At 49.2% G+C, this 27819-nt stretch overlaps 1 protein-coding gene and 2 long non-coding RNA genes across 4 annotated transcripts in view; 1 reads left to right on the forward strand and 2 right to left on the reverse strand.

The window, feature by feature from the left end:
• Positions 1-783: 783 nt before the first annotated feature.
• LOC134473264 (uncharacterized) lies at positions 784-6154 on the reverse strand. Its single transcript, XR_010043448.1, has 2 exons — positions 6032-6154; positions 784-1169 (listed from the first exon to the last, which is right to left on the reverse strand). It is a non-coding gene; the product is annotated as an uncharacterized LOC134473264 (long non-coding RNA).
• Positions 5913-27819, forward strand: part of Asb18 (ankyrin repeat and SOCS box containing 18) — a 59061-nt gene continuing 37154 nt past the window's right edge. The window contains exons 1-2 of one of the 2 annotated variants that reach the window (XM_003474394.5): positions 5913-6441; positions 25829-25951. In XM_003474394.5, coding sequence (XP_003474442.5) covers positions 6237-6441; positions 25829-25951 — 328 coding nt within the window. In that variant the 5' untranslated portion in view covers positions 5913-6236. The remainder of the gene's footprint in view (positions 6442-25828; positions 25952-27819) is intronic. The other variant, XM_063237058.1, reaches the window with a different exon arrangement.
• LOC134473265 (uncharacterized) lies at positions 24696-27760 on the reverse strand. Its single transcript, XR_010043449.1, has 2 exons — positions 27625-27760; positions 24696-26050 (listed from the first exon to the last, which is right to left on the reverse strand). It is a non-coding gene; the product is annotated as an uncharacterized LOC134473265 (long non-coding RNA).

The following is a 27819-nucleotide window of genomic DNA, read 5'->3' on the forward strand; positions in this document are numbered from 1 at the left end:
TGACCTCTGATATGAGCTGAGGCGCATGCACTGTAATTGTTTAGAGTAACTGAGGATAACCCTTGTCATCAGAAGATAACCAGCCTTGTGGGTCCAATCCCCTGGTGGGATTGGGCAGCCAAGCTGGTTATGCACAACCTCACATAAATTTAAAAGCACTTCCTTCCCATTTGACAGGGAGACTCACAATTAACTGGAAAAGCTCCCAGTAGTTACCACTTCTGATCACTCTCCAAATCCAAGGAAAACAAAAGAAAAGCCAGCCCCAGAACTCACTTTAGTTGTCACCTCTGCCTCTACCCACCCTCTGCTTCACTCCTGGCTCTTGCCACCTCTGAGCTTTGCCTGCTTGAAACTCTCCCAGGGGGACTTTAACCTGCAACCTAAAATAGACCTGGCCACTCAGTGTCAGACATCCTTGAGCTTTTCTGTCCTCTACCTCTGTCCGTGGATCGCACCTTCCTTTCTAAATCTCTGCCTCTCTCACTACTTCTGCACAACCCGCTCAGATCTTCATTCAGGATACGAAGAACCTGGCTATCTGGTGAGACTGAGACCAGCTGCCCAGGAACACACATGACCCCAGGTAATCTGAATCACTTCTGTAAAAACCTTATGTCCATTACAGTGATACCAGCTTCAGGCTTCCCCATATGACTTTGGCAGGATTAGAGACAGGCACAAGCAATCTACATTCTCAGCCAATCCCATATTATTTCTTTGTTTACTTGCTAGATTCTCCCTGATTTCTTTCTCCTGAAAGAGATACAAATTTCCTGAGTCTGCCGACAATGCACATCATTTTATTCTATGTATACTCAGAGTCGGAGAGAATTTCCACATCTGGTCTTTTAAATCACAGCTTTGATTTTCTATCATCTCCAATCCCCATGTTGATTGCATTTTTAAACCCTGAAATGCAGGCCTTCTTCGCAGAGAATTCTCGCTTCTTTCTCTCCTCTATGCTTTTCTCACTGATGTCTTCATCCAGGTTCTCAATGACAGTATAAATTAGAAACTTTCCCAAGTTTTTATTTTTTGCAGCAACTCTGCAAAAAAAAAAAAAAAAAAAAAAAAAAAAAAAGGCCTTTGCTTTGATGACTGCAGACAATCCAGTCTTCAGCCTCAGGAGGCAGCACTCCTGCTTGATAGAATTGTGGTGGCAGCGGCTGAAAAGATAAGAAGTATAAAATATAAATGACCTTTATTTTAAGAATGCAGAGAGAGACCCCCCCCATCCCCTGGGGTGCGGCATCTCCCCCACCCCCACTCCTGGGTCAGTCTCTCAGTGGGACTTGTGGAGTGGAGGCATACTTGTAGCTTAGGTTTGGGGTGGAGCCTGAGGGGGCATTAGGGATGCGCAGGTATATCATTGGTATTCATTTTGCGCCAGAGCAAATTCCTAGGATGGGGAAGATAGAGCTCCTTGGTTTTGTCTGAGACTTTGCCAGCTACAGTGTCCCATCTGGGCCATAACCCTTTCACTGCTCACTTGGCACAGCTGTGACTGGGCAGGAGGGAGAGGGCGAGGGAAGGCAAGGTCTTGGGCTTTCTTCAAATGTAGTCAAGGTGCTGCATTAATTACTCATTATTGCATAACAAATTGCCCCAAACTCTAATGCTTAAAACGAAAGCATTTATGGCATCACCTTTATAATTTGTGGCAACCAGGCCTAGCTCCAGTGGGTGGTCCTGGCTCTCTGGGCTCTGGAGGCCTGGTCAGTCTGCCTATGGGAACTCTGCCCTGAGCAATGGGGTGACCTCAGCAGACCACGCCCCCAGCTGACTTTTCACTCACCAAAACATGACAGAGGTGTCCTTGCTTTGCACTATTATTTTCTCTGGCTTGTTTTATTGAGGCGTATTGACCACACAGATTAATGGGTTTCATTTGCACAGATCTACATGGGATTTTCAAGGTAGGCTTACAATGACCATCTGCAGAGTCACAGGTAGCAAATGACAAGGGGCCTTCTGCATGCAGGATAGCCTGAGGACCCAGACAAAAGTCAAAGGCCTGGAGCTCATGGCAGTGTCTCATGGGAGTCCATATGGGGAAGCATCAGGGTCTGTGCTGGAAACCAGCAGATGGATATCAAAGGCAACGACAAAGACTGGAGCTCCTCCAAAGACACAAAAAGTGGGCCTTCCATCTCCTTTCCCTTTTACTCCACCAAGCTACCAGCTGATTGGTTGGGGCCCACGCCAGGGTGGGTCTTCGTCTTCAGTGGGTCAGTCATTCATACACACCCAGAACCATGCTAATCCAATGAACTAGGTGTTTCTCCTTCAAATTGACACCTCAGGTAACTATCACAGTATAATGTACTTTCATCACTCCCCTCCCCAACCCATCCTCTTAGTTTTGTGGAGTCCAGGGTCAGTAAAAGGACTCCTTTAGAAGGATACCTGTCACATACTACCAGCTACAGTCAGCAAGTAGTGTACTGTACCCCAGATTCTCAGCACATAGAGAAGTGCCTAGGCTAAGTCAGGCCTCCGATAGCCTCTCTGAATGAACTCATTTGCTTGTTATTTTGCCCGTGGTATTTATTTCAGTGGAAATACCCACACCTCCAACTGCACAACCCTGCCCTTGTGCCTTCACACATCATGTCCTGAGAAGGGGGGAAAGATCTTTCTAGAGTTGTCACTGACTGCCATCAAATCTCATTTGTGCTACATGGGGTTCCACTGCTCCCTACTGTCCAGAACACCTGTGAAGACCAGGTGACAGCACCACTGGAGCTGAGAATTAAGAAAGCCAGCACAGGGGTCTGCTTTTTTTTTTTTTTCTATAATGAAATCCCTGAGGCTGTCTACTTGGTAAAGAAGAAAGGTTTATGTTGACTTGCAATCCCCGAGGTGCAAGGTCAGGAAGCCTCATGTGGAGATGGCCTTCCAGCACAGAGGGTCACATGACAGAGGGGAAACGCAGGCAGGTGGTGTGTGTCTGTTGGTCTCTCTCCCTCTTCCTGAGAGCCCTCAGGGTTCCATCATGGGGCTACATTCTGACACCTTTAGTCACTTTCCAAAATCATACCCTGGGATTACATCACCACCTACTTGGTAGCTCACAGGAAGAAGGCAGTTTTACCATAAGTTGAAGAAGACAAATCACATCCACGCTGCAGCTGCACCTCAGGCCGGGGCAGGAGGAGAGAGACAAGGCAACAGCGAGCAACGGGTGGACACACTGCCTGACCTCGTCCTGGGGAGGTCCAGCAGCTGGGCTGGAAGTGAGAGGTGGTCCCATAGGGCCAGGGTGCTCATGGGTCAGAGGAGAGGCAGGAACATCTCAAGCTTGATGGAGATCGGGTCCACCTCCAGGTCACTGCACGTCGACCGACCCATAGTGCACTTGTCATCTACTCCGAGGCCACCATGGGCTGGAACATGTGCCTGTCCCGTTGTCCCAGGCCACCTCCTCCCTTGGCAGCTCTGATCAATGATCTATGAGTCCATGTTGTGGACATGAAACGAGACCCCGATGCTACAACTTGGTCTGTGCAAAATTGTTTCATACCAAAAGTGTGGGGAGAGAAAAGTTTCCAAGGCTGGCCGTCTTGGGAGGCACCCGAACAGCTCTGACTCCCAACACCCAACCTCCTCACCAGCCTGAGCTCTCGGGCTGCTAACTCACTGACAAGGCCTCTCACCTAAGGCACCTGTGTAAACACGAGCTGATGAGCATCAATCCAGCATGTCCTGGCAGTGGGAGGCTTTCTGTCCCTATCAAGGATCATTTCAAAATTAAAACAGAACGAGGCAGCGACCTTTGTCTGATTCAGAGAAAGCCAGGATCTGTGTGCATTGATTGCCTAAGTAGAAGGTGTACGTTCAAGGGCGATCACTGAAGGAGGAAGTCAAAGATATGATTTCCAAGAAGTGGGGGCGGGGCGTCTTTTTGCCAGATTTCTTTCTCCTCAAAACTGCAAATTCGGGGGATCTGGACTTGGGGAGCAGGGGGTCCCATTAGTTAATCCAAAAGAGAAAGAGAAAACCGTAGAGATTGGAAGATTTCATAAAGAAATAAAGAAATTCATATTGCCTTAAATATAATTTGTGTTAGCTACATTTCAATTCCTAATTTATACATAGCAGGGTTGATAAAGAATTACATTATAACAAAATTAGCCCGAATAATTAGCATAGTGTGTGCGCTGCTGATTAAACACCCAACAGATCCCGTGGTAATTAAGATCAGCAAGTGCCATATTTTGAGCCTTTGTCATCTTATTATCCACCTAACAAGTGCTTCATCTTAGCCTCCCTTCTGATTTGGAGTCTGATAGCTCTGCCTGATAGCTCCTTTTATCTCTCAATTGCTTTGCTCTGATTCTGCTTATGTTCCTGCGGTCCCAGCCCTCCCTCTCTCTGTGTTTACACAAATGTGCTGAATTTCCCCCAAAACCTCAACCATCTAATGCTGCAGAGCGTTTGCACTTGGAAATTCAAGCTCAGAACCCTTTTGCAAAACCCTAATTCTTTAGCCCAAGAATGAAACTGAGGCTAAGGACTCAAAACAGACAGTGTTCAAGAAATAAAGATAAGAAATCTGGGTTGGTGGCCCAGAGCAGGGGGGACAGCTCGAACCAAACAGTTCCCCTCATTCTGCTCCACTCTTCTTAATGTTGATCACTCATCTCCTGCATATTGTCTCATGGCTGCAAAGGGACTGCCACAGTGCCAGACATCTAGTCTATGTTCAAGGAGAAAAGAAAGGGAAAAGGAAGTAGCAGCCTCTTTAGTCCTTGTCAATCCCGACAATACATAAATACAGACACACCCTATTTGCTTCCTTGGGCCAGACCCAGTCTGAAATGACTGATTTAAACCAACATTTTTCACTGAGTACATTGCCACAGGAAAACCCAGCTTTGTTGGGTGTGGAGAAGAAGAGCAAAAGTGGGACAGGCTAGAGTGCTGGCATCCCACCAGCAGATGAAACAGCTGAGTGAAGGAGGAGGGACCGTCAGAACCAACAGGGTACAGAGAGAGAAGACAGGGCAGAGGGAGGTGGACAAGATTGTGCAGACTGGCTAAGTCCCAAATCTGCTGGGAGTTAGCAGCCAGCAGCAGGAGACCCAAGAAATAGAGGTTAGAGGATTTTAAACTGAGGTAAAGAAACTGGCAGCTGCCTTAAATACAATTCGTGTTAATTGCATTTCAGCTCCTAGTTCATCCCCAGCAGGGCTGGGTTGGAATCCAAAGGCCGCTTGCTGGCTGAATCCTTCACCGCATGGATAAGGTCTGGTTCTGTGCTCTCTGACCTTCAACTGGTTGGACAAGGCCCACACAGGCTACCCTGACTCCACGCCCACTGAGTTAAGTGCTAACCTCATCCAAAAAGCTTCTCGGGAGCATGTATCAAGGCACTGCGCTGTGAGTCATAAGGAGAGGAGAGACAGGGAGAAGGGCAAGGGGGCAAGACCAGGTGTGCAGTGGAGGGGTCTCCATCAAGCAATGCAGGGTCCCCAGCTTCTTGGACTCAACAGACCACAGCATTCTTGGACTCAACAGAGAAGCTGAGGGAGCAGCTGCCTTGTGCATGGTGCCCTGGAGTGGGGGGCAGGGAGACCAGAGCCAGGGGCCTGGGGAGCAGAGCCTACTCTCCCCAGGAGGGCACAGAGGTCCATACCAGGTTTTGTGTTTCTGCAAGCCAGGCTGTCCCTGGGAGGAGCCAAGTGCACTGGCTACTATCAAGGTCTCCTTGGGGCTCACTTCTGTCATGCTTCTGTAGTCCTGGGCCAGCCTGGCCACCTCTGAACGCAGGAGCCGGATTCCTCTCCTCTTCCCTCAGCTGGAGGCAAGTGGCATTCAGAGGCTTCGGCCGGGCTGTCCTTTTAAAAGGTGGAGCCTGTGGTGCAGGCTATGAGACCTCACGCCTGTCACCAGAGCAGAGGTGCCAAGCCCAGGCTCTGGGAGAAGCTTCTAGAGTTTCTACCTAGAGCCTCGCTGCTATGGAAAGCCATGCTTTGCAGCGGCACCCCAGGAAGCTGCTCCCCTTCCACCCGAAGTCCTCACCTACCTCTGCAGCGTGACCACTGACCCATCTCCCGTCTCCAGGATGATCCCTCTCCCCATCAAGACCCAGTGCTGGCCCTCCCGGCTGACTGTAATCAGAGCCGAGGTCCTGCTATTCATAGCCACCCTCCCACACTGGGGACAGTGGTAACTCTGCACTGGGACTAGAGTCCAAGAAGCCAGCTGATGTGGACACACAGGGTGCCGCTATGTCCAGCCCAGATGCTCTGCCTGATTACCCACTCCACTCGGACGTGGTGAGAAGGCTGAAGTCCGCCTTGGCTGCCCAGGACGTGGAGGCAGTGGGGGAACTGCTCTGCACCGAAGTGGCCCGCGCGGACGCAGTGATAGAGCTGGACAACGACGACTGGATGAAGGAGCCCTGGGCGCAACTGCCCCCTGGCGCCCTGCTAGGTAAGCGGATGGGCGGTGGCACCTGGAGGGAGGTGGCGGGGTCCTGACTCAGGGGGGACGGACCAGAGGTGAAAAGGCAAATGGCATGTTCTCAGACATCAGACTGTCACACAGAAATGCAGTATGGTCAAAATAGCTGGTGGGAGTTGACATTATTTTAATTTCATTGCAATAGAAGACCCATTGCCAGGAATTCCCCTCAAAATACCCCTCACTTTGAACACACTCGTCCCTTCCTCCTTTCTGCAGCCACCCTGGGAATGAACACTACAATGGGACCGGGCGGGCCAGGGTAACCACAGGCTCCAGGGGGCGAAGCCAGGGGAGACTGACAGTCAGTGCAAGGGCGGCTGCACAGGGTGTTTTGAAATGATGGTCCCTGACCACAGGATCAATAACAAGGGTGGCTTCGCCCAAGGTCGGACAGACAATTGCTGGGCAGACAGCTTCCCAGGAGGATTCACTGCATAAGGTGGCGCTGGCTTTTGTGCAAGGCTTTGGGGACAGGTCAGGCAGAAGCGGGAGAGCCTCTCCTTCACAACCTTCCAGCTTTTTAAACTTACTGTTGGGAAGTTTTGACACCAGGGACTCCATTTTGGCTCCAATAACTTTCACATGTGTGCGCACACACACACACACACACACACACACACACATATACACCATGCGCACTGCATGTACTGTGGACATGCGTGTGTTTTTAAGCAACAAGTTACACCAACACAAAATAACTAAGAGAAAAATTCATCTCTGTGTCACCATCTCAACACATCCGGTCTCTGGTTTTCCACAAGTGTGGAAAAGCAAATCCTGGGTATTATTTTGTGCTCTTTTTTGAGACTCGGAAGTCTTTTCTCTATCACTACCTGTGCTTCCTAAGCTCAGTCACCTGTGGAAATGATTGGTCACAAACTACTGGAGCCAAATGTCCAGGGAAGGAGAATCTCTGTTTACATTTTGGTTACTGTAAATAATGCTGTGACTCACACCTGCATTAGCTCTCCTGTGGCTTTTCTTTTTTTTAATCTGGAGTTTGTCCTCAGAGGAGAGTCCCAGGAGCAGTATTTATAGAATTAGAGCACAAAATTTTACAGCGCTGCCTCTGTTCACAAACTTGACTCATCCCATGATTCTGGGGAAGGTGAGCATGGCCATGTTCACCAACTGAAGCAGAGTCTGCAAACAGAAGTAAAAGATCGCCAGACACTCCTCACAAACAGAAGCACTCATGAATCGAGATGCTTCCAAATTATTTTCCAAAAGGACTCTTCTTCCCCTGACCGGGAAATGTTCCCCACCCCAGCCTCTGTGACCCTGAGCTTTGCTGGTCTTGAATATTTGTGTCTGATTTGCCAACTCCATGATTCTTCACTGCCTGCTCACTGGTCCTTTTCTCAGGGAGTGTCACAAAGGGTTTGAGGTTTGTTTTTTTGTCTTCCTCCCACGTGATGCGTCTTTGTGGGTTGGACGGCAGGGTCTCTCCGCTCTCAGAATCCTCTTGTCATGGGATAGGACATCTGCATGTCATCTAGGTACAACCTCTCCGTCACATTTGCCATAAGTGTTTCTCCGCCCTGTGGTGTATTTGTGTAGCTGTTTTCCAGCTGTGGCCCTGTGATGCCAGTCTTAGGTACTGAGGGATCCTGGGGGGCTCCTTGGTGTGCGTGTGTGGTAGTTAGACAGAGGCATGTGCACACACATGGCCCATGCAAGGACAACACCAATATGGAGACCTAGGGACAGCTGGGGACTGACAGTGTCTGCAGGAGGACTGAGTGTCCTGAGGTTGCAGTGTCCAGTCTGGTGCCTGACCCTCGTGGGGTCTGGGCGCCCGCTGCTGGAGCTGCTTCAGCTTGTGGGAGGAAACAGTCCCTGTTTCTCCTTTTCCTTGAGTTTCCAAATATCTGTGGCCCAGGGGTCGAGATCCCAAACTGGGTCCATTGCATCCATCCTGAAGCCAGCCCTGCAGATGGGACTGGGGAGCCGTGGGACTCCAGATGGGGATCCGATGTGGAGGGGTGAACTATAATTTTATACTTGCCTCTAGCTCTGTCCTGTGCCCACCACTGAGGCTGACATTTGTGACTTGGATCCACCCACCCCTTGCCCTGGCTCCTATTTGGGTAGCTGACAGAAGGTTCTAGAAAGAGGGAAGAGAATGATCTTTGTTCCCCAAGGTCCCTCCCTGGTTGAGCCCTGCTGTGACCCAGCTGCATCCTCCTGTGGCCCCATCCCAGCCAGCAGTACCCACCCACTCACTGACCCACCGGGTGCAGAAATGGGGAGCCTCCTCCTCCCTGGCACCTCACCAGTTCTCCCTAACCGCCGCCCTCCTCATGCTTGTGGTCCGACCCTCTGCTTTTCCTGTCACTCGTCCCAATCTTCTCCATCCCCATCACCTTACTGAACACTTGAAATCAATGAAGCTGTTTTAGGACAGTCACAGTTCCTTCCACGGTGCACCCATTGGGTGAAAGATAATGTCCACGTGGCCTCCTCCACACCCAACGGCATCTCTCAGGACATGGACATTGGAGGCTGACCGTGTATTTCAGGTGCATGGCTCTATCCTGGGTTGACAATTTGAAGACAGTGGTTCACTAAGACAGCAATCTAGCAACTTAGCAAGACCCCATCTCAAAATTAAAAATTAAAAGAGCTGGGGCTATAGCTCAGTGCAAAGGCCCTGGGTTCAATTCCCTAGGAAGAAGAGGAAGGGGATGAGGGACAGATGGAGGGCCCTGCAATCCTAGCCAAAGCGGAGCATGCACTCTCAGCAGTGTGGAGAGAGGAGAGCACACATAGGTAGGGTGTGCAAGACCCAGGGTGTGGGGCCAGGACGCACAGTAGCTTTGGAGTGAGACCCTTCCAGTCCTTCCAGGGTTTTGGCACCAACAAGCTATGAGACTGCAAGAACAACACCTCCTAGACCAGCATCTTACTGAGCAGGCTATGAGATTGGACCGGCACTTCCCACAGGTGTCAGGCTTCAGGGCAGAATGAGCTGGAAGGGCTCCCTACCAATCCTGCACCCAAGATGAGTGCACAGGCATGCTAAATGCTCCCCAAAGCCTGACAAAAGGACTTGAAGATAGCAGTCACCTTTGGTTTCCATCCTCACCTCTGCTAAAGACCAGTAGAAGGGGTGTCTGGGATCTCCTGGCCAAGATCACCATCTGCCTCATGTGTCTCTGAAGCTGTGGACCCCAGGACGGGCACTGCCTCAAAGAGGTGTGGGCTCCTTTAACCTGTGGGGGTGAGGAGAAATGGTCCCTTTTCCAAGGTCAGTGTGAATGCAAGCTCTCAGAGAGCATTCCTGCTGGACAGAGCCCTTAGGATTCACAGGGTCTTCAGAACAGTCACAGAGTCATCGGAGTGGTGGCAACAGCCTTGAAAGCTGTGTTGGAAATGCATGCTACAGTGCATTTATGTCTGTGGGAGGAGGAGGAGGAAGATGCAGTCAGCTGGCAGGAAAAAAGGTCAAGCTGGGGGAGCCCACCAGGTGGAGAGAAGGGGCCCCAGGTGACACATTGGCAAAAACATCTCAAGGAAGAAGAGAGAAGGGCTTTGCCTCCAAAGCTCAGTCCCCATTGACAGAATTCACGTATCAATTCAAAGACGGCAATGTGCCAAAACAAGGGGGAAGGAAGTAACCACTGGCTGCTTGTTAAAATGGTCACGCAGAGGCCTTGTGCTAGCAGCAGAATCACACGCTCATCCGTCTGTGAACCTATTACTCCCACCAAATAGAACGGAAGGTAATAATGTGCTTTGCTATGTTCTCAACAGCATCGAAAAATAAAAGATAAACATAAAGAAGAGAGGCACCCCATACACATTCACCTCCCCCGTATGGGCTGAGGAGCTGAGAAATCCAGCCCTTCCTGGAAGACACGGGGAGGGCACACCCACTGAGCAAGTGTAGGGGGGAGAGGAGGAGGTGGCCCCGTGCCCTGGCAGAGACCCCAGCTGTTCACAAGGATGGGCTCAGGATGCCCAAGACGATGCCGGGACGGGCAAGGGGCTGCCTGTGTATGCTCAGCTTGCACATGAGAACCACCGAGATTCCCCCGGCCCCTCTGGGGGAGACCTGAGGACCCACCTGGGTGTTTCCCCTCCTGTCGCCAGGACGGGCTCTGCCTGTAGACCAGGGTCTGCAGGCCAGCTGCAGAGCCAGGCCGAGGTCCCAGACACACACAACCGGTTTCCCTGTTCCAGCTGCGACTCTGCCTCCCTGCTCACCGATGCCACCCCTGCCTCTGGAGCCCTCCGGGAAGGTCACCTCTCTGGGAAGGTCACCATTATTGATACGGTGGTGCCCACATCTTCACCCTCCATGGGAGTTTAGCACCCCTAGCCTCCCAGTGTCACTGTGACCAAAACCCCCGAAGCTGGGTACTTTAAAAAGAAAAGAGGTTTATACCAGCCACAGGTTGGGAGCTAAGCCATACCCTTCCTACCCCCGGGCTGCATCCTAGCCTGGCCACAGCATCCTGGTGGGAGCTCATTCAGGAGGAAGCAATCAGACGGTGAGGAGTGGGGACCAGAGCCAGGAGGGCCAGGCTCGATCTTTTACAAGGATCCCTCACGGGATCTGACTGTCCCTGGAGACACGCGTTAATCCTTCCCAGGGCATTGCCCCCAGGGACCCGATGACGTCACGCCAGATCCTGCCTCTCACGGGTGCAGCCATCTTGCAATATTGCCTCACTGGGGACCAAGATGCTAGCAAGGAGCCCACAGATGTCACACACAGATGATGTCTGAAAAGCCTCCTGGCTGGTGTTCATGTACTCGCCAGATATTCCACACCCACAGACTAAGGCCCTGCCTATCCTTCCTCCTACGCAGAGCCTCACATGGCCTCAGAGACTCAGGGGTCGAAGACTGGCAGCACCTGGCCCAGTCTTCTGCCAGCACCCGCTGCTGGGCACAGCCTGCCCAATCACAGACACCACTCTGATTTGTTTCTCTGCAAAGCAACATTTCATCCTCCTTCCTGCCAAAGCCAAGCCTCTGCTCAGAGGTCAGCACAGCTGTGGTACTTGTCCTTGCCACTTGTCCATCCCCATGGGCTTGCTCACCACGGAGAACACCCAGGGGAAAAAGGGCAGTTGGGGGAGGGGCAGTGAGACCCAGCTCACCCCCAAACACATCAGCCGTACAATTTGGTAGCTGGCGTAATCAAACTACTTAAGGAACAACTGATTACTAATTGCTATTATTAAGGATGTCAGTATTGTATGATTTTGCTGCTGATATGTTATATACAAGTCAAGATGCCACTTGAATTCTTGATTGAAATAGGAAAATAGAGGCATTATATTGTGTTTGGGGTGATAGCATTTAAGCACCCAAAGGAAAGTTAAAAAACTACTAATTGGCTGTTTATTCCCATGTACAGGTGGGAATGAGTGTGCAAGAACACACATTGGATGTGTGCACATGCACAGGACCCAGGCCCAGCCACACGTTAGATCTCTCATCCATGGCCTGGCACTGGGCACACTGTGACCCTTCCCTGAGTGAGTGGAGGGGGCCATCACATGGGACAGGTCTAAGTGTTGTGAGGCCTGTCCTGCCTTACAGGAGCCATCTCCTAGTATGACAAGGCCAGCCTGTGCGTCCAAGGTAGCCTAGAGGCGTGGTGCAATGGACAGGGCAGTGTCCAACCATGAGGTGTCCCAGGCTCCCTCCCACCTGAGCACCACCACTACCTTCTTGACCATAGATGTGTCAGCCCGCTGCTCTGAGATTGATCTCCTCTTTTTAAAAAAAGGGATTTGTCTAGGTTCACTCTGAGGGTCCTCATGAGTTAGACTAACTGGGATGCTAAGACAGACTCGTGTTGGGAAAGGAGCTGACAGCCTTTCCTCCCTGCCATGGTCCCAGGAGCAGCTCATCCTAATGGGCCATGTAGAGCGTACCCCACCTTCCACAGCAGGCTGGGTTTAGAGCAGCGAGCAGTACAAGAATCCTCAGGGAGGCTGCTAGGAGAGAAGCTTAGCACCCCCATGTAGCAGCTCAGCTCAAGGCTTAGGGAGAGTAAATCCTCAAGCCAGAGCAGTCAGAGCTGGACCGAGCCTCACTCTGAGGCAGAGAGAGAAGAATGGCAGTCTAATCCCGACACATTTCCCAAATGCTATAATAGTCCCACTCCTCCAACAGAAGACATCCAGGCTCAAAGAAGTTGAGCGACACACCAGGGGTCTCACAGCCAATGAGCCATGTGATTCCAGCACTGTATCCAGTGTCCCTTGATGCCTCAGTTCCCACATGCCTCAGTTCACCCTATGGCTGCGTCCCACCCTGACGGTGCCCACTTACTGATCAGCAGCCAGTTAGGAGCAGAAGATAAGCCGGGTGTGGTCCCTGTCTTGTGGTCAGGGGTTTCTGCAGCCCGTCCACCCAGCAGCACCGTGTGGGAGCAACCAGACAAACCGTTCCCTCCCTGAAGTACACCTCTCAGAACTAATACTGCATGCATACACAGGATGCATGTTCATCCCCACACAAACACATGTGCACACATCTATGCACATGTGCATGCAGGCATGGTACAAACAGCCCGAGGTGCCTGGCTTCAAATAATTCAGCAAAAGTCATCAGAAAAAAAAAAAAAAAAAAACATGGAGGAAAGAATGGAGAATAAAGATAGAAACCGGATGGAGGGAGGCAGAAGGTGACCCCAGGCACGGAAGGAGAGAGCAGCTCTCCGCCACAGCGCTGCTCACCCAGCTAGAGTGTGGGGGCTGGGAGACCCTGCTCGAAGCAAAATGAAATTAAACCTTTCTAAGTACTTATAAATCAGCACCTAATGACACTATCCCACCACCAGCCTGAGCATCGCTCTTATTACTTTGATTCACAAGCCAGGGAAAGATCCGGAATTATGCACAAATTATTGTCCCATCTTCTTAATTAACGCTGATTGCAAAATTCTTGCTAAAGTCCTTGCTAACAGACTCAATTATGCGCTGCCTGAATTGATTCACCCAGATCAAGTGGAATTTATTAGAAATACACTTTCCTACAATAACATCAGATTATCTTTGAATATAGTTAAATTATTTAGGGATGAAATGGCTGTTGCAGGAGCCCCTGCTTTAGACACAGAAAAATACCTCTCACCACCTAGCATGAGAATATTTCTTTGGTTTCTACAAGACACAAGCCCTAGGTGCTTATTTTTCCCAGAAGCAAGCTGAATCACACTGTGACGGGATGAGATGCATGTCTCAGACCTAATGGTCCAGCTTCAAAGGCATCTGGGCAGGAAGAGAAATCCTACAGGGTCGAGTTTCCGCACCCCCTCTAGGATGAGCCGTCACTGCCTGTGGAACACGGCGAAATTGCAATTAGACTAAATCAGGATATTTTCAGAATCAAAATTGAGAAACAGGCTAATAAAGCAATAATGTATGCTGATGACATCCTTCTATTAGCATTACTCCTGAGCGCATGGAGAGTTTCGAAAGAACAAAAAGGGCCGAGGATAATAGGAAAGAGGTTCTTCTGCCATTCCCAAGTGACAACGGTTCCCGAGATGAGGGGAGGGCTGGACGTCCGAAACAACGCCCCCCAGGGCGTGCCGGGAGTGACGCTAGCTCTCCGCAACCTCATTCTGCCAACTCAGCCCGTCTCCCATCACCTCCAGCCCCAGCATCAGCACCTGGACCTCCGGAAGGGATGAGGCTGACCTCCACACCATGTCCTGCGGAGCATGGGTCTCAAATAAATATTGAAATGGTGTATGAAGGACACTGTCGAGGCCTCCCAAGCTGACCCTAGAAAGCTCAGCAGCTCCTAGGAGGCAGTAATGGGAAGGAAGAAACCCCAAAGTCAGGGAGCAGAGCAGGCACTGTGGTGCCCACGCAGGCCTGGCTGCCGTGTAGGACTGTGCCATGTGGGCTGTGAATTCGAGGCGTCGTGTTTTATACCAAATCCAGGAAGGCAGTGAGGAGCCATTCAGCAGAGAAATGTGGTCTTGTGATGTGGGAGGAAAGACATAAAACTCTTTTACATGGCTAGGAAGGATTTATGTGGAGATGCGACCAGGAGACGTGGCCAACTGGGAGCTCACCCTCACTCACAGAATTCCTAGGGCAACACAGTGTGTCATGTGAGAGCAGGCATGTGCCACCTCTCTTGACCACAAGGTTGATCTCCTTCTATTGCCACTGGGCCAAACAGCAGATGGAAGATGCCAATATAAGCAAAGGACCAGCAAATACATCAAGAGGAGTCAGCTGTGGTGGTGCACACCCATACTCCCAGCACTCTGAGAACTAAGGCAGGAGAATTGCAAGTTCAAGCCCAATCTGGGCATCTTAGTGACTTAGCCAGAAAGTTCCCAACCTAAGGAACAGAAGCAAAGCGATTGAAAATAAAATCGTCAGGGGCTGTAGAGGAATAGGAAAGTTCTGACACACAGAGAAGACTCTCAATGGCCCTTGCCTGCCCCTGCCTAGCCAAAGGCTGCTCCTGGGTAGGGCTGCTTGGGGCCTCCTGGAGTCTGATGTCACCCTGGGACACCCGACACTGACAGTAAGCATTTAGATGTGTACACAGCGATTCGACAGAGTGACATGACACCCACCAACATGACTCACCAACTTCCAATTATGTGTCCACTTTTCATTTTGTTTTTTCTAGTAATTATTTTTTATGGAATCTGGAAAGAGAATCAGTCTGTAATACAGTGAGACTCATCCTCATCATCGTCATCATCCGGGAAACCCTTGGCTCTTCCCTTCTGGCGGCTGAGAAACTGGCATGGACCAAGCCTCAGGGCACCCTCAGTCCCTTCCTTTCCTGGGCAGGCGCCTCTGCTCCTGGCCTGCTGACCACATGCCCACCCTCCTTCCAGGTGGCTCACGGCCCTGGGCTTCACACGGGGGAGCCTGGCCTGAGACTGCCTGAGGGGTGTTTTATAGGATCAACTCCAGAAAGCCTGGCTGGGGAGGGAGGAGGTGCTCTGGGACCCCAGCCTGACCACATGGTCAAGGGCAGCTTTGGAGCCCATGTCACCGCCGTCCTCCATACCTTCACCTGGGCCTAGCACTGGTTCTCCCTCCAGGTGAGATGTCTCCGAAGCTGCCTCAGACCCTGCAGGCACTGACATCCGGGTGACAAGTGCACCCCAAGGTGCAGTCTGTGTCCCCCAAAGGTCCAGGCCCTGCCGCTACTTCAGCTGCATCCCAGACCCACTGTCCCCTGTGGCTTCCTTTCTACCCAGATCCCCTCTGCCTTACCCCCTCCACCCAGTTTCTGTACTGTGCCCTTGTCCCCACTCCCAGAATGACAGGATTGGGCTCCTCATAGCAGCAAGACAAGAGGAGGACTAGATAGATACCCGGGAAGACATGCACCGTTCCACCCTCTGTGTTCCGCCCAAGGGCCCCCAGAAAGGAAACCTTGCTGGCCTGCTCCCCCCACATCATGGCACTGTACCGGGTCCATCCTCATCCGCCTCCAGTGCCCCTATGTAGGGAGAGTTCCATCACACTTGGGAGCCGACCATGACTTAACAGTGAGGTGCTGGGGATGAATCCAGGGCCTTACACACACTAGGCAAGGGCTCTTCCCCTGAGCTACACCCCTGCAAACCTAACACTCCTGAAGACAGCCATTGCTACCCTCTCTCTCTTCACACTTCCAGTACCTAAAGATGACCTGTGGAGATGCTGTACATAGTATTTCCAAGCTAATTAGAAAAGTTCATTCCTACTTGTAAGCTATGAGAGTATCAGCATCAATAAACTTCTAAAATTGATTTTTATTTTATTTTTGAGACAGGGTCTCACTATCTAGTTCAGGATGGCCTCAAATGCACGGTTATTCTGCCTCACCCTCCCAAGTGCTGGGATTACAGGTGTGTACCACCATGCCTAGCTTAAAATTTATTTTTAAAAAGTCACAACTTTATAGTCAAAAAATTGGACATTAAGTATGTTTATCTTTCATTTCTACTTATCATTTTTCTATTTTTCTGTTAGAAATTTAGAGTTCTATTTTTTGCCAGTAAAAAAGCAAACTTGTAATCCTTCAGACAAAAGGCACCTGTCGTGGCCCTTTCCAGGCTTTCAGAGGGACAGAAAGCTACCCGGGGGACCAGTGAACTTGCCCTTTCTGAAAGGCAGGCAGAGAACCATCAGCATAACAATCAGACCAAACCAACTTCAAGAGAGAAGTATTTTGCTCCCGGTGTGAGACTCATAAAAAACAATCAGTCTGAACATGCAATTTGTCTCAAGAGGCAGAAGCTGCAATTTCATCATGTAATTAAATCCCCACGACAGTTGTAAAGCCACTTGGTCCCCTTGATCAGCGAGAGCTTCGAAGCTATGCTTCCAGGCAAAATCCCTAGTACCTCTCCATGTCCTCCCGGGGTGATTTCTCCAGGGCTCTGCACACTGAGGAGGACTTGGTGGCTCTGTTTGACACTGGACCACAGTGGACAGGCAGCACTCAAGGGCACCTCAGTGTCTGAGCTTCCAAAGGAGGCCTCCTGGGTGGCCAGCACAAGCAGCGCTTGCAAGGGTTCTAGATGAGAACCGTTCCCACGGCAGAAGTGGCCGCGTTGTTTGGCACTAGCTGCGCTGGACTTGGTGGCGATGTCATCAGGAAGGAAGTGATGGTGCGGTCGGCCCCCCACCCTGTGTTCTTCCACATGATGGGAATGAGATTTCTTAATAATGTGAAATCAGCGCAGACAATTTAAGTCATTATTAATAGATACACTTGATCTGAGGAAGTAAAATGTTTTAATGTTTTGTTAAATGAGGTGTGCTGTGCTAACATTGTTATGCAGGAAGGAGGTTAGGATACTCTAACATCTTTGATAGTAATGTCTGTGTGACTGATTCTGGTACATGCGTCCTACAAGCGTTTAACGCCTGGAGCTCCTTCCCCGCTTCTTATTTTTAAGAAAAAAAGATTTTTAAGGAAGAGAGGGATGAAACAACCTCTGCAAAGAGGAGGAATGAAGGAAGAGTGGCCTGCAGGAATTACACAGGGAGAATAAGAGCGTGAAGAAAAATCCGCTGCCCGTCTGGCAGCTCTGTGCTCTTGCCCAGCCTGGATTCGTGCGTGGTCATTCACAGAAGCAGTTCAACCAGGATCGATGAAACTGACCCGGTCAACAGCACACAGCATGCATTTCAGGACATGGGCGCAGGATCACAGGCTGCCCAGGTGACTCAGACTCCTTGTCCCCATGAGTTCATCACTTGGACACTGGTCCCAGGAGGAAGCCCAATATTCCTCAGTGGCTCAGGAAAGATCTGAAACCTCGGTCCTCCTTCAGCAATGGGAGAAAGCGGCAGGGACTTCCTGCTGGCCTCAGAAACTCTCCATCTTGGCCAGAAATCCTAGAGCGCTGGGCTGTGGAGAAAGCCGGTGCTACAATCCAGCAGAGTCGCCTCACACCAGGCTGGGCAGGGTTGTCTCATGGCACACGGGTGGCGCTAAGCCTTTGAGGCTGCTGAGGGAAAGATCATTTGTCAGTTCAGTGACAGGAAGCCAAGAGCTCCATATCACATGGAAATAATAATTACCATTCCAACACTACCATTCGCGCCTCCCATTGTAATTTCAAGGTAGCTTTGTACCTTTCTCATCTCATTTCGTCCAGGGGCAAACGTCCCTTCTCATTAGCTGTCTACACTACCAGGCTCAGGTATGCAGAACTAGTTTCTGTGCCTCCTGCAGACAAAACATTATGCGTATTGTGTAAGTTCCAAAAATATTCTTTGCAAAATTGTATTCAAATCTAGTTCCTACCTGGCTCGTTAAGGGGGAAATTCAGTCCTTTCGCTTAGTCATCTGAACAAAAGTGGGGCCTCCTCTCCTGCTTGGATTTTTGGCTTCCTTTTCCTAAATTCATTCTACACTTGGCAATAAGAGCCCAGAGCAATTACATTTGTTTAGCACTCTGCCATGGTCCACCATACAAATGAGGTTCTTCCATCAAGTAGATACCATGTGACAGTTCATCTGAAGAACTAAAAATATTAAATGTACTGAGTTGGAGAAAATTATATAAATTAGAATTCCATTCTTTCCAGGAGGGCCTGGTACTTATTCAGAAACATTTCTCTGACCAACTACCGAAATTGCTAGAGCCCAAGAACACATGGAACCACACTACCAGGGAAAGGGGGAGGATTTTAACGGTGGCACCAGAAAGAGAGGAAGCAGAACCAGGGGAGAGGTGAACAAGGGTGTGCAAAGCCACCCTACTTCTGGTTTAACTGCCAAACTCACTGTGTATAACCTAATTTTGTGTGCTAGTGTGACAGTGGGGCAGGTACACAGCTGGAACAAATACAGAAGTTAAGGAAAGCCAGGGGTCAAGATGCAGGTGCCAGAAACCATGCCTTCCCATGAGCCAGGGGCAGCTGCCATGGGGAGCAGGAAGAGAATCAAGAAGCCAACCCCCTTCCGTGAGCCAGTTGGTGCTCAGGCTGGGAGACAAGAAGAGCACCCACTCCCCACCCCCGGTAAACAATGGGCTGATTCGGAGGAAGTCAGGCTGAGATGAGAGCAACGAAAGTATAACAATAATAATAATTTAATGCTTGTATTGTTTGATTGACTTTACAAGCCTAAAGCTGGTAGTCTGAGCATCTATTTGGAGGATAACAATATACATGATAGCAACTGTGGAGGATTTCCTTCTGTCTTGTTTTTGAAATCCAATGTTTTGTTTTGTTCCATTTTACTGTTTTGTTTTGTTCCTGGATCTGGTAACCTGAGCAACTATCTTTTTTTAAATTTTATTTTGAAAGTAGTAAAAATGCAACAGCACAAGACAGAACAAAGCCAATTGAGACAATGCAGTGAAATTGGTGCAGGATTTCACAGTAGGATACTGGGGTGGTAGTAACAGGAATTATGGTATATCTTGTTAACATCACAATAGTTGTCCAGTCAATTAGGTATAGCAAAATCAAACCAAAAACAGAACATTATAAAACCAATTGAGAATACTGAATAGAGCAAAAGGAACATAACAAAACAGTGAAAACAATTTTGCCTTCAAACAGAAGATAGAAGGAAATCCCCCATATTTGCTATACTGCCTATGGCCATCCTCCCAAGAGATGCTGAGACATCTATCCCCAGTAGCTATGGGATGGGAGGGTTAGGGGAAGGGTGCTTGATTTTCAGCCCACGTGGCAGTAGGCTCACAGGTAATGGTTCTCTTCCTAGCCCATGCCACAGGCACTTACCCAAGAGGGCAGAACAATAAGCTGCTTGAGTCCCACCATGGCTGGATTTTAGGAGCTCTGGTTCTCCTCCTGGGCCACACCACAGGCGCTTACCAAAAGGGTGGATGAATAAGCTGCCTGATCTCACCATGCCCCGATCTCAGGAATTCTGGTTTTCCTCCTGGCTCTCACTGTGGCGCTTACCAAAAGGGTGAGTGAATAAGCTGCCTGAGTCCCACCATGGCCGGATCTCAGGAGTTCTGGTTCTTCTCCTGGCCATCGCCACAGGCTCTTACCAAGAGGGCAGGTGAATAAGCTGCCTGAGTCCCACCATGGCCGGATTTCAGGAAGGCTGGTTCTCCGCTGAGCACCTATCTTGAAGATAACAATACGCAGTATCACGATCATTGTTAAATACCTGCCATCTTGTTTTGTTTTGTTTTTTTTTTTCCATTGCTCCCACGGTTCTTATTGCTTTTTTGGAAGAGAGTAAAACCAAATGTGACATAACAGAACAGAATCGGTCAAGTCAAAAGGGTGGACATAATAGATAATATAAAAACATAATACAAGTTGGTCAACAGTGGTTACCATAATGCCTCCCGCTATCTCTAATAGAATTGCCTATATCATTAGTTATAATACAATTGAACAAAACAGTAAAGAACAAAACCGACAAAACCAAACCATTGGAGACATTGTAGGTCTTCAAAAGTAGATAAAAGTCAACGAGAATGGGCGTTATAATGAATCTCATTATCTTCACAGCTGATGCCTAAACTTTTGAACCTGATACTATCCAGCAAAACAGAATAGGGGAACATCAGTCAAAAACAAGATGGTGAGAGTAATACAGGGTTTCAAATCGAGATAATAGAAAGTCAAAGTGGGTTACTATAATATATCCTGCTATTTTTTCCCTTTAATTAAACGGATAAAAATAAAAAAGTAAATAATGGAGTGGAGATTGGGATAAAAGAGGGCATAACAGCAAAACAGTGCAGATCAAAACATAACCATTTAAGCAGAATAGTGTTTCACCACCAGATAATTCCGACCCAAAAGTAGTTACCATATTGACTCTTTCCTTGAAGTTCTTGAGTACAACTTCGTATACTGTAGCATTAAGTATATCAAAACAATGTAAAACCATTTAAGAGAATGACAGCATTACAGAGTATTTAGAATCGACTAACAGAAAATGAACAATGGTTTCTGTATAATCTCCTTGTCTTTAAAAGGTTTTTGCTTATACTATCGTACATAATAAAATCCAATAAGATACAACCTATTTAGACCACTGGAGACAGAAGAACAAAAGCTAGATGAGACTTCAAAACAAGATGATACTAAATCAGTATTACCTATTAAGATGTCATTTTCTCCAAAATAGCTGTTCCTATCATCCACTGCCATCTTGTTTTGAAAACCTATATAGCTATTGTTGTTTTTTGTTGTTGTTGTTGTTGCTGTTGTTTTGCTTTAGGTAGTTTGTTTGCTTCTTGATTTTCTGGGGTTTTTTTTCTTTTTTCTCTTTAAAATAAAAAATAAAAATAAAAAGACACAGGTGCCTCAGGGACTCTATGGAGGATGTTGGCTTTTACCAAGCTAAGAGTCCCAGTGAGTAAAGGGATTTTATGGCAAATTACTCTTACCTCACACACATGCTTCGAACATCTAAAAACAACCTCACATAATTTGCTGATCTGTGACACTTAAGTTTGTGTACAAGAACCCACTCACCTGGAGCAACCAACGAGAAACAGAAACCTCCCAGGCCAAAAACCAGAGAACCCACAGTGGCATGATCGCAAGAAATCAGAGTCCTATGTGCCTGGAGTGTTTTAACTTCAGCTTGGACATCGATTAAATCAGCCTACCACTCTGGCTTGAGAAGAACTTTCCAATCAGACTCTCTCAGGTTGGGGTGGAGGATCAGTACGTGAAAAGCTCTCAGATGATTCCATTTTGCAGCCAAGGTATGAACAGCTGTTGAAGGGTAGGGCCCCCAGTCCCCACACCCCAGAAACTGGTACCAGAACAGGGCCACACAGCAGGAGGTGAGCAGCTGGCTGTCAAATGAAGCTTCCTCTGGACTGACAGCCGCTCCCCACTTCTTACATTACCATCAGCCTTGGCCTCCTGTCAGACTGCAAGATTCCCCCAGGAGCATGAACCCTCCTAGCAGCTGTGCCTACCAAGGATCTAGGTTACACTCTCCTTATGAGACTTAAGCTCAGAGCCAACCCCAGCCATGTCCCAGGTCAGTGGAAGAATTATCTTCCATGAATCCAGGCTCCTGCTGGACTAGAGGCATGAAGTTAGTATCCGGTTTGGGTTATTGAACCACATTTTGCTAAAGAAAGAAACACAGTTTTTCCATCTTCTCCAAAAAGTTTTCGTAACTCTTTCTACTGCATGGTGAAATGTAGATCATGTTGCCTATGTGCTCACCACCTAAGGAATAACTGTATCACAAGAGAAAATTCCTCTCGTCCACCTTGACTTATCCCTAAGGACCGCCTGAGCTCCAAGAGGTCTTAGTCTTTGTCTAAATATTCCCAAACCATCTTTTCCCTAATCCAGTTAGAAATCTTTCCCAGGCCTGATGTGATCCTTACAGACAGGGGGAGTATAGTTTCTGTCTCTGAATCTCCAGAATCTTACAGCACATCCTAAAACACAATAAAGATCACATCATGTGTGTAGGAGACTAAGTGAATGGATGTGTTGATCTTCGGAGGTGTTTAATGTGATAGTAATGTGTCTACTGTCGTTTAAAAAAGAAAGAAAAATGAAAGAGCTCTCTCCGTGCCTGTAAAGTCGTCTACCTGCCCTATTTACAAAGGCAATGCCGTCTGTCCACTGAGAGCTATTTTTAAAGGTCTCACAAAGAACCAAGCCTGCTCTTGACCACTTCTCCCTACCTACCGGAGCCGGACTTGGATATTTAGGGCCTGTTGACAAAAACACGTGGGAAGCTAAATTTAGCTGCAGACAGCTTCTCTCCCTGGACTCACCGCCAGAGTCCCACCCCTTTTAAAAATACCCGATGACAAATTCTATCAACCTCAAAATTAACCTCCAGTCTAGGGATAAGGCAAACTCCACTTGTATCCCATTGTAGTCACGCTCAAATGAGTCTTCCAGAAATGTATCTAATTACAAAGAATCCCTGAGAAAAATGGTACAATGGCTGGGCTTGGAGAAATGAAACGGCCAAAAGGCTGAACGTTGCCATTGAAATGGAAAACTACTACGACTCATGACCGAGTGGCCCCGACCCACCCAGAGCCACCCTTTACCCCTGGGAGCCCTCTGGTTTTATGGCCCACCCAGAACCCCTTATCTACCCACCAGGACAGAGCAGGGATGGGCCTGTACACTCAGGGAAATCAGCAGGCCTTGGTGACACCACTGAGGCCTGTCATTCTGGGCCATGGCAAGGGAAAATAAACCCACATCTGTATGAAACTATGAATGCCTGTGACTCCTGCTCTGCCCTGTCCCATGCTGCTTGGAGGAGGCATCGAAGTCCTCCTCTGCCGGGCTCCCCTTTGTTACAGAAAACATAGGGGCAAAGGGTATCCAGAAGTGGGGCTGCTCTCAGAAGTACAGCAGAGCAGAAGATAGCTTAGTGGTATGAGCTCCTGCCTGGCAAGTGCAAAGTTCTGAGTTCGATTCCTGGTAGGTACCCTGCCCCTCCACCCCACCCCCTGCCCACTATGGTGTGCAGGGCACAATGAGATCACAGGACGACAGCTAAGAGGACACCAAGAAGTCCAGCTGTGACCACGGAGGCACTGTGCTGCCTGCGAACCCCACTGCCTGCCTTCAGACTCTTCCTAGGACTTCCAAGCTGTCTGTGGGGTTGCAGCACCATGCAGACTCGAGCTCCTGCATGACCCTAGTCTGGAGCTAGTGGCCAGAGGTTGGCAGCTCTCACACCTGCCCAGCAGAAGGTCGGGGCTCCCGTCTCCTGACTGTGTGCTCAGCTCTTCTACCCACTATCCTCTAACAGGAGTCCTGCAACCTCTGCCCTCTCCTCTAGTGTCTTATTCATGCACTATAGCTCAAGTGGATGGAGCAAAGGTGCCTGTAGCAATGGCCATACCAGCATCCTGGTGAGGGATGGACAAGAACTGAGAAGTGTGTCTGTGTGTCTGCAAGTATCTGACTGGCTGGCTGTGTCTGTGTAATATATATTACTGCTTAAAAGGAAAAAAAGAGTTGAATTTTCATATAATAAAATAAATCCCTGAACTAAAGTGCAGTAAATAACCAGAAGTTGAGCATCCTTTATCCAAAATGTTCAAGGACTGAAGTGTTTCAGATTACAGAATTGAGTAGACTTTACTGGTTGAACATCTCTAATCCAAAAATCTTAAGTCTTAAAAGCTCCAAAATCTAAACATTGTGAACTCTAATACTTTCAGATTTTGGAGCATTTCAAGTTTCCAGATTTCTCAATTACAGATATTCAACGTGCAGTAAGTTACAAATTAAAAAAAAAAATTGCTGCTTTTTTAAAAATTGCTGCATTTCTTGTTTTGAGCAAAGGATAGCTATTTGGGGGTCAGTTCTTACCCATGAGAGTAAACTCCCAACCCACCACGGTCTCTGATGATGCCTCTGGGGGCCCCAGGTCTGCTCCACAGGGCTTCCAAATTGAGGGCACTCGTGCAGAGCCCAGCCCTCACAGCCACAGCTGGGCACCCTCCTCAGACTCTAGAGCACACATCTACTCCTAGAGGCTGCTGTGACAGAGAAAGCGATGGAACAGAAAGCAAGAAGCTACTCTTCAGAACCAGAACAAGAAGCCTTGCCTATTTTAAGTAGTAAGGCTTGGTTAATAAAAATAATGGATAAGAATTTGCTGCAACTACATGATCAAGTCTCCTAACTTCTCAACCAAGGCTCAAGTTTGCCTACAAAGAGCTCGATAATAAACATTTCCAATATGGTGGACTCCATGGTTACTGTTGAAACCACTCAACCCTGCCATGAAAAACTGGAAAGCACCAACAGACAGTAGGCAAATCAATAAGCAGTATACTTTATTTATGGCCACTGATATTTGAATTCCTATCATTTGCAAGTGTCATGAAATATTCCTCTCTGTTGACTTCCTTCAAGAATGCATCATTGTAGAAATATTTCTTAGCTCCCAACACCCCCCCAGACACACACACACACATGCAGAGGACCTGGAGACAGCAGGGGACAGCAGGGGACAGCAGGTCCCTTTTTAGCTCTGGCCTCCTAAGAGTGAGTGACACTGTCCAGGATCTCCTTCCTTAGGGGAGAAACTAGATTCTGAACAGCAGACAGCCCTCTCTGGAAAGAGGCCACAGACGCTGGTGTCCCACGTCTCACAAGGTCCCACTGGGCATCTCTGGTGTCCAGGCAGCAAGGGATGACAGATGGAGGATGGATTCCAAGGCAGAGGCTTAAATGAGAGCTCAGCCACTGACTGCAAAGCGGCCCAGGCCACGCCACTCCTCCTCAAGCACACGTTTAGGAGGAAATCTTATAATACATAAACAGCAAGGCTGAACATTCTAAAGGTTTGCTTCTTGTTTCTAAACTTAAGACTTCCCTCCCCAAAATCCTGAGTTCAGCCCATTGCCTTAACCCTAACAGGACATCACTTATTTTCCCTGTGTTTTTGGTTACAGAAATCATGTTTGCAAGTTAGTGTCTTAATCCACACAGACAGCTACATTCAGTGCTGAGAGTCATCCCAACAGCAGATAAAAGAGTGGGTGCTGGGTGTCTGCCACCAGCGTGGACAGGAGGGTCGAGATCAACACATTGTCTTTCTCAGAAGTTAGCTATATAATCACAGAGGTGGCTGAATGCTGTGGCATCTTGTGATCACATGGCTCTAGTCATATCAAGTGACCATTATCACATCAGAGCCCACAGGAGTTATAAATACACCACCGCTGGGCTCCGATCGAAGAACAATTGAGTCATGAAATAGAAATAGCTCCCGCTCCCAAAGACCATCTTCCCCCTCCTGAAGAACCGTTTGGAAATCAGTTGCTTTGCAATGGATAGACGGCCAGAGGTGGTCAGAGGAAAGCTTCAAATCTTTCAGAAGATGGAGAAGGAGCCTCAGTTGCAAACAGGGACCCCCGAGCTTGAGTACCACACTGCACTGATCGAAGGAGACCTGGGCCGCATCCAGCCCCTCATGGACCAGTTCTTCCAGGATGCCAACGTGGTGTTTGAGATCAGTAAGGAAGAGATGGAGTGGCAGGTGAAGTCCCCGGCCACGTTTGGGCTGTCAGGTACCATCACTCCTTTAAAGCTCGGTTGTGCACTTTACAGGGAGCTTCTAGGGGTCCCGCATGTGGCTTGGGGTTGTTCGCAGTGCGTTCAAAGAACGTCTGTAAGGAAAGGATGTAAATGAAATTTACTGTAATGAAATTTACTGAAATTCATTACTGAAATTTACTGAAATCTGCTGTAAATGAAATTTGACCATCATGGGTTTCGAGGTGTGGATTTCTGGTGATGGGCTGTGAGTGATGCAATTGGAAAGGCAAAGTGATGGGTAAGAAGTGGCCTCCGATGACGCTGAGCACACCTCCTGCCTCGAAAGAGGAGCCTTGTGCAGGGTACTGATCTGCCAGCATCTGCACTTGGCAGCCAGGAGGCCCGAGCCGGAAGCGCACAGTCAGGCCCTACACCAGCTCCGTGCGAGATCCTCCTGTGATGCCACAGCTCTGGGGATGATGAGGGCACTGCCTGCATCCACAGAGAGAGGAGCCCAGATCCCCAAACAGAATCTCCTCCTGGAAGCCAGAAGGTCACTCTTTCGAGGCAGACAAGCAGATCCCTGTGGAGAGGTGCCTCCTCCACTCAATCCCAGAATGTGCAGGTCCTTCTGCCCAACCAGCTGCAACACAACACTTTGGGCTGGCAGCCTGCACCGAGCACCCCACTCACCAGGGTTGATGCACTGGAAGCCACCTCAGCTCTGTCAGATAGTAGGAATTTGAGACTCTGCCACCAGCATCTCATGTCCCTGATCTATGAGTCCTAGTAGCCGAGAACCGTGGAAGGGTGATGTCCAGAGAACACAGTTCTGTTTATACCTCCCCTGGGGAGGGGGTCACACCCAAAATCCCTGAGCATAGGCTGAGAAGCTCTGCCACGCTCTGAAGTGGCAGGGGCACTTCAAGGCTGGTGTCGTTGCCCATGGGGGAGGCAGAGCCTCCCAGGCAAGCCCTTCCGGGCTCACTCTCCTTCCCCTTCCCTGGACAAGAAGGCCCACTGTGGAAACACTCAACTGCAGCTCCTTCTCAATCACACACCACCAGCCCTGCCCACACACAATCCAGTGTCGTAACTTCAAATACACAGCAGTTCTAACCCGTCTTCCACATGTTGTCCAAATCTGAAGTCTGTGTCCTCAGTCCTCAGCAACCTTCCCACCCTTACGCCTGCTTCTCCTCCAACAGCAGGACAGGAAGTCAGGGTGTGCCGAGAGCTGAGAGGTGCAGAAGCAGCAGTCCAGTGCAGACGCACTGGCCCCAGGCTTGCTGTGGATTGGGAAGTGGGATGCCCAGGGCTGCCTGGACTCTGGGCTGCCTGCCTTCCATGCAGTAGCAACAGCCCCTGAGTATGAGCAGCAGCCCCACCTCCTCTGCCCTCTCCTGCATGAAGACTTCCTGGTGACTGGCTTCACACTGACTAGTCGGGAGCGTGCACAGGGAGTGCTCTGAATGCTCCCAGCTGGTCCTCGATGGCTGGCCAGCCCCTGTCATCGCCATGGCTGAGTGCTGGCTCATCTGGCTCACAGTCCCCAGTACGTAGGAGGAGGCATCCCATAGAAGAGAAACCACAAGCCAAACTCCTCCTGATGCCAGAACTGGGACCAAGGTGGGGCTCATGGGCAGCTGACTCAGGGCCTCTGACAGAACTGCCTCCAAAACCTGGTTGGTCTGTGGGTACGTACCAGGATCTGCAGACAGTGGCTGGCCTTATGCTGTGAACCAGACGTCCATCCAGCCCTTCTGATGGTCTGCAGGAGACTCAGAAATCCATTGTAGGCGAGCATGGCTGCTGGCAGAGGACGAGTGGCATTGGGAACTTAGCAGGCTTTGGAGAAGGAAGTAAATTGGCCTCATTTCTCAAGAGAGGAAATAGAATG

This window comes from Cavia porcellus, unplaced genomic scaffold (assembly GCF_034190915.1).
Source record: "Cavia porcellus strain 051 isolate PalLab524CR breed Dunkin Hartley unplaced genomic scaffold, mCavPor4.1 scaffold_26, whole genome shotgun sequence".
Lineage (NCBI taxonomy): Eukaryota > Metazoa > Chordata > Mammalia > Rodentia > Caviidae > Cavia > Cavia porcellus.